The 6,836-nt window shown below is 36.5% G+C and overlaps 1 protein-coding gene across 1 annotated transcript in view; it reads right to left on the reverse strand.

The window, feature by feature from the left end:
- Positions 1 to 3,692: 3,692 nt before the first annotated feature.
- The window catches only part of LOC118340782 (hepatocyte nuclear factor 3-beta-like), a 3,607-nt gene continuing 463 nt past the window's right edge, over positions 3,693 to 6,836 (reverse strand). Inside the window, exon 2 of the mRNA XM_035678920.1 lies at positions 3,693 to 4,952. Coding sequence (XP_035534813.1) covers positions 3,753 to 4,952 — 1,200 coding nt within the window. The 3' untranslated portion in view covers positions 3,693 to 3,752. The remainder of the gene's footprint in view (positions 4,953 to 6,836) is intronic.

Below are 6,836 nucleotides of genomic sequence, written 5' to 3' on the forward strand. Positions count from 1 at the left end.
TGAACATAGTTCAAACTAAGACGCACAGCTGCCAAAACATCCTGCTGACTTATTACACTGTATCCACACGTATAGGCCCATCAGACCGAGGGTCGTACTGCAGCTTCATGTCCCAGCTGCTATTGCTGCAACAGCAATAAAGCAAAATGTAAGCTATTTAAGTATCAGAAGTAAAAGTACAGATTGTTTATTCTAATATATACAATATTATTGAGCATTTTAATGTTGAGGTGCAGCTAATTTTCAATAGATGTATATTTTTTGTTGTATATTTGTTGATCAATAAGCTAGTCAGATGTTTGGTATCTAAATTAAACCTATGAAAGAACTGTAGTGGAGTAAAAAGTTAATTATTTAGTATTAACTATATAGTGGAGCAGAAGTGTAAAGAAGCATACAATGGAAATACTGTTAATTGTAAGCAAAACCAACAAGTGTTAGTCCGTCTCTTCATGACTACCTAAATCATTAAACACACCTCATTAATATATTGTTTCACTTTTTAAAAAAAGTCTAATTTCAACAACAACTAAAACAGCTGCTGTAGTTCTTATAAAACCAACAGGAGGGAATAGTGCATTTGTTGGGGACTATTTACAGCGGTGGATTAATCCACATTTGGTGCTCTAGTGAGTATTTACAGCAGCACCACGGTGAATGTGGGATTGAGTCAAAATAAACTACAGTGTGTGTTTATGTCATTAAGCAACCCAGTGTGTCTCACTGGTGTGTTTTTAATAGTTTTTGGACAACGATGGAGCTCTATGGCACAGAGGAAGACGATGAGGCTTTGATACATTTAGTGTTGGTCTTTTAATTTCTTGACGAAGAAGAGAAATATTAAAATACCTCATAAATATAATATAAAAGTAGTTTTTAGTTTGAGGCTCTTCCTCTTCAGATCAGCATATCATCATCTCTGTTGTTGTTTCCCTGAATCTGAGAGGTCACCTGGGGTCGTGTTCAACCTGCAGCTTCCTATAGCCTGGACATGATACTGTGCTTATTATTCATGTATTTGTGTTGTCCTCAGTGTGTTCAGTTACTGCTCTTTGACTATTAGTCCTGTGTTTGATGGACTTTAAAGAACAATTAAAGAGGCAAGTCATGGTTCACAAACTGTATTTAGAAGTGTAAGAATAAAAGGGTCAATTAATTATCCAAATTCTGTGTAATTTGTTAAAGTAACAGGTGTTATTACTCATATTGTAATACAACACTGCTGCTATGTTATTTATACACACTAAAAATGGTTTGGATCAATATATAATATCAATATTCCAAGTATTGGATGGTGTTATTTTTTTATAACACTGGGCTTTTTACTTTATTTTATTTAACTAAAATATTTTTTCACTCAATGTATAGATAGAGCAGGCTTAAGTTTTACGATAAAAACAGACAAGACAAAACTGCAGAGGAGAAACATTATTAACAATCAGTACTTTCACATACTGTAGAGATATTCTGTTACTCTACAAGTAAAAATCCTGCCTTTAAAACTTTACTTGAATAAAAATACAGAGGTATTAGCAACAAAATGTACTTAAAGTATCCCAATTGGCCTCAGAATGGCCCCTTTCAATGTTATATTACTGTAATATATACACCATATAGTCTTATGAACGTATTAATATGTACATTTTAATGTTGTAGCTACTGTTGGTGCTTTTTAGATTCATAGATAATTAAGATAATGTCACACTTTCAGTCTCATTTACTTGATTGTTACACTTTGAGTGTGAAAGTTCATTTCTGATACTTTCATGTACAAAAAGAATAACAAAAACCACATTTAAATATGTAACAAAATGTATATAAATCAAACTAATAAGCTCAACTGCCTCTCATGGTCTGACTGATAAGTGGACATTTTGTGCATAGTTTACTTTGTTTTACATGAAGCCTATTTTTATTATCTGCACCTTTTTAAAACTGAAAATTAGTTTCTTTAACAAACTGCCTTCAGTTAGTCTACATCAACCTTTAATAACAGTCTGTTTGTCATTCTTCCGTCTGTCTGTGAAAGATAAACATGGTCAGTTAACATAGATGGGTCTTTGGTCGTGGATGGATTGGTTATCACTGAAGCATGCAGTTTACATTTGCTGCTATAGAAATAATTAAAAGTGATTTCCCCCAAAATTAAATTTTTAAATTTTAAATTCAACATTTAAATGTTAAAAAATAAATGCTCATTACAACATCTGAAGACGCTTATAAGCTTATATATCACAGTCCTGTCATGTTTCAAATCTGTAAAATTATCAAAATTTCAAGAGATTTCTTTAGATATTTAATTCCAAAGAACATAATTTGTATCGTTTTAACAGTTAATTACCATTGACTAGTTTAATAAATCAGTCCTTTCAGATTTCAAATGTTTAATATCTCATTTTGAGCTGAAAGGGACCTCAAAGGGTTTTAAATAGATAATAGCTTCACTTAAAGCAACAACTTTTTAGGGGGATTTATTTTCAATAACAAATAATAGCTGTTGAAATATTTAATTTCCATTTAATATTGGTTGAGATATTTCAGACAAAGTGGAGGACCTACTGGCAGAGAGACCTTCAATGAATCAGTCAATGAATCAATTAGTCAAACTCCAGAAATCAGGAATTTATTTGATAATCTTCATTTTAAAGTTAAAGCTCCAAATATTCTTTGGTTCCAGCTTCTCCAATGTGACGATTTGGTGTTTTTCTGTTATTTTATATAATTGTAAATGTAATAAAAGTTGGTTTTGGAGAGTTGGCAACAAAACAAGCTATTTGAGACGTCATCTTGGGCTCTGGGAAACCTGTTCATAAATGTTGACATTTTATGGATTAAACAACTAAAAAATTATGTAGTATTTCAATTTTAAAAACGATTTGGACAATTAATTGACTGTCAAATGGTTGCAGATTGGTTTTCTGTTAATCAATTGTATCTTTACATCTTTTCTTTATGACCTATGTTGTATCACTATACTACCATTACTTATGGCTCTTATTTTTTGTTTATTTAAGCTATTTTATTGTTCATTTTGTGTGGTTTTTATGTTTATTTGTCATGTTTTGCTATCATTTATATAATAATAATAATAATACAATTATACAGAAACAGACTTTCCAATGTGTCCTTCTTGTCACACCAAGGACAAAGTTATTGTTTATTAGATTTCTCTAATAAAAACAGTGTTTGAGCTGACAGGCCTGAGCAGCACGGTGTTAAAGAGGCAGATAAATACCCTCCCTGCCTGCTTGAGTGTGAGCTATGAGCTGTGAAGTCTGTTATCTGCTGTAAACATCATGTCTGTCAGATGTTAATGTGCTTTAAGAGGAGCACAGTTCACCTTGTCACTGTGTCATTGTTCTTGTTGTTATCTGCTGATGCTGTCATGCTTCTGTCACTCTGCAGCTGATAAACCATTTAGTGCTAATGAGGAACTTTTAAAGAAAGACTTTATCTCATATTAACATATACAGCCAATAGGCCTAAATGTTTATGATTAATTCTATTGTGTGCATTCAAAGCTGGTGTAGCTGCAGTCAAAAATAGGAGTTTTAAACTAAAGAGAATTAAAACAAATTACATAAAACATAAAAATTGGTTTTCATATAAAGACTTTTATCTGTTGCACATATACAAACAACACAACTGACAAATGATGAAGTGTGAAAAAAAAAAAAAAAACATTTGCAAAAACACGTTAAGCCTTTTCTCACATTTATAAATGTTTTCAGTGTAAAAAGTCCGTCGGTCCTTCAGGAGGAGTTCATTATGGGCCTCGGGTACACGCCGCGGTAGTAGTTGGTGTCGGTGTACGCGGGATCCAGGCCGGTTTTCGTCGCCACCAGCGCTCCGGACACCGGGCAGCCGTAGCCTCCGTACTGCACCACCGGCTCCAGTTTGTGGTGCTGCGGCTCGGACATGAGGTTGTTGATGGAGAACGGGTGGTTGAAGGAGTAGTGGTGCGGGTGGTAGTGGTCCGGTTTCAGGTGCGCGGCCTCGTGCAGCAGCAGCGGGTGGTGATGATGATGATGATGATGATGGGAGAACAGGTGCTGGCTGTGCGCGAGCGGGGAGGGCGGGCGCACGGGGCTGGAGGGCAACTGTTCACCCCGGTGCGCTTTGAGGTCGACCCCGACTCCCTTTACATCTGAGGACGGAGGGGGAGAAGAGGAGGAGTGCGGGGAGTCGGAGTCGGAGCCGCTGCTGCTGCCGGTGCCGGTGCCGGTGCCGGTGGTGGTCACCGAGCCGCCCTCCGTGCCCGCCTTCCCCGCCGACTCCTTGTCACCTCCACCGGCCCTTCTCCCGAGCTTGAAGCGCTTCTGCCGCCGGAGGTAGCATCCGTTCTCAAACATGTTCCCCGAGTCCGGGTGGAGGGCCCAGAAGGAGCCTTTCCCCGGTTTGTCCGGTAAGCGGGGCACCTTGATGAAGCAGTCGTTAAAGGAGAGCGAGTGCCGGATGGAGTTCTGCCACCGCTGCTGGTTCTGCCGGTAAAACGGGAACAGGTCCATGATCCACTGGTAGATCTCGTTCAGTGTCAGCATCTTGCTGCCGGACTGCTGGATGGCCATGGTGATCAGGGAGATGTACGAGTACGGAGGCTTGGCGTGCGTGTAGTTCCGCCGGTAGGCCGGTTTGGGCTCCCTGGATCGGATCCCGCAGGCCTGACCGTACACCGGGCTCATCACCGGCGCCATGCTCCCGTACGGTGGCGGGCTGATGGAGCTCATGCTCGGCGGCAGCGCGGCGCCCAGGCCCGTTAACCCGCCTCCGGACTGCATCACAGCCCCGGGGCTCTGCGACAACCCGGCGGGCATCGAGGAGTGGTTGACCCCGACCGGGTTCACATAGTGCGCGTTCATGTGGCCGCTGCTGGACATGCCAGGCGCGCTCATGTAGCTGCTCATGGAGTTCATGGACAGACCGGAGTTCATGTTTCCCGCTGTGGTGTAACACTGAAACACAGAGACACAAGTTAGTACAACTGGTTATCACCTCTGTAGATCTAGAAGGATTTTTAGCCTTAGTTTTATTTTAAATTAAAAAAACAAGATCACAGTTAGGCTACATAAATGCACCGACACAGATAATATTAATAATTAACAACATTTCCCTTTTGTTCACTTTGTAAATTTATATTTTACATTGAGCTATGGCTGCAAATAGCTTATGGTTACTATTCTTTTTTCGATTATTGGTCTAAAAAAGGTCTGAAAAATGAAAAGTGAAAAATGACCATCACAGTTTATTTGTTTTGTCCAAAAGCAGAAAATATTCAGTTAAATATCCTAGAAGACAGAGAAAATGATAAAATCTTCACATTTGAGAAGCTGGTACAAGGTAATGTTTGATTAAAAGATGACTAGTTGATAATTAATTTTCTTATTAACTAATCGTTGTAACTTTATGCACATTGTGCTCCTGTGTCATTAGTCCACATCTATCATTAACCAGAGACTGATTTCATATCCCTTTATTATTCAAAATGTTCTGCCTTTTTGATAATACCTCATATGTTGCATGAATAAATAAATCTAACCTTTTTTAAATGATGGATAATTGCCTATTTATCACACAATAAACTTATATTTTATATAATTTAGTCTTTTTCCACATAAAGGTTGCCTTATTGCCTCAAACACTTAATGTTTACTGCTGTATTATAAACTCTGTGAAGGACTTTAACACAGCTTCTCTGTTATTTATCATTGTTGGTATGATTATAAATATAACAGAGTGTATTACAGATGATAGAATCAGAGTCCTTTAAATACTCTATTTCCTGCTGTAAACACAGTCAGCCTTTCTTTCAAGGAGATCCCTGTGACAATGTTTGCTAAATAACTAAACTCTCAGAACTTTGCTTTAAAATTACTTTACATTTTATTACACATTTCTCTCCAGGAAACTTTCTAGGACATTATTAGGAAATTACAGGCCTGCAAACTTTTGCTGTCTCAATATGAAGATATAAATTCTGCTTAATAGCTCAGGAGGAAAAAAAAAGAAGAATACTTGAATTAAAAAAAAAGCAGGAATCAGCCTAAAAATGCAGAGACCTCATTGTCTACAGCCTGAACAGAAGCTTTTTGGTCATTTAGGCTATAAATTATTATTATTATTATTATTATTATTATTATTATTATTATTAAAACAAATTACTGTTTTAGTTGTTGTAACATAATAAGAGACAGGTTATAATATTGATCATGATGTTCTCTTCACCATAATGATAATAAATATATTTTATGTCAGGAGTCCTTTAACACTTATTCTAAAACACCTTAGACTTTACAGTTTAGTCACTTTACATTAAACACTGGTGCTAAAACCGTCTAAATAATCTTTCAGTTAACCATAAAAATATAAAGAGAAAGTGAAATTTTAGTTTCAACTTCCAGAACAAACCAAGTTCTGTCTCAAGATGGTTTCCTGTCTTACCTGAACTGGAAATGTCTCATTAACAATAAAATACATTTTTAAATGTAAAGGCTTAAATGAAAACTTTAAAACTTTAATTAAAAGATAACAGACTTTTTAGAGTTCATTCTGAACCTTTTTTACAGCATTATTACTTTTTTTTGCCACAAAATTTAAATCGAAGATGCTTTTAACGGAACTCTAGCCTCTGATTGTGATGCAATGTAGGAATAAAAGTTGTTAAAAGTTAAAAAAGAAATCATTAATTCATAAAAAACATACGTAAAATATACAAATAAAAATAAATAGTGACTATTTTTGATTCAAAAATATTTCCGTGTGTTTTATTTAAGTGTTAAAATTAGGAGGACATGAGTCAAACACCACTAGGCCTCCATATATATGTATGTATATATATA

This window comes from Morone saxatilis, unplaced genomic scaffold, assembly GCF_004916995.1.
Source record: "Morone saxatilis isolate NCDOM2014 unplaced genomic scaffold, NCSU_SB_2.0 Contig7, whole genome shotgun sequence".
Taxonomy (NCBI): domain Eukaryota; kingdom Metazoa; phylum Chordata; class Actinopteri; family Moronidae; genus Morone; species Morone saxatilis.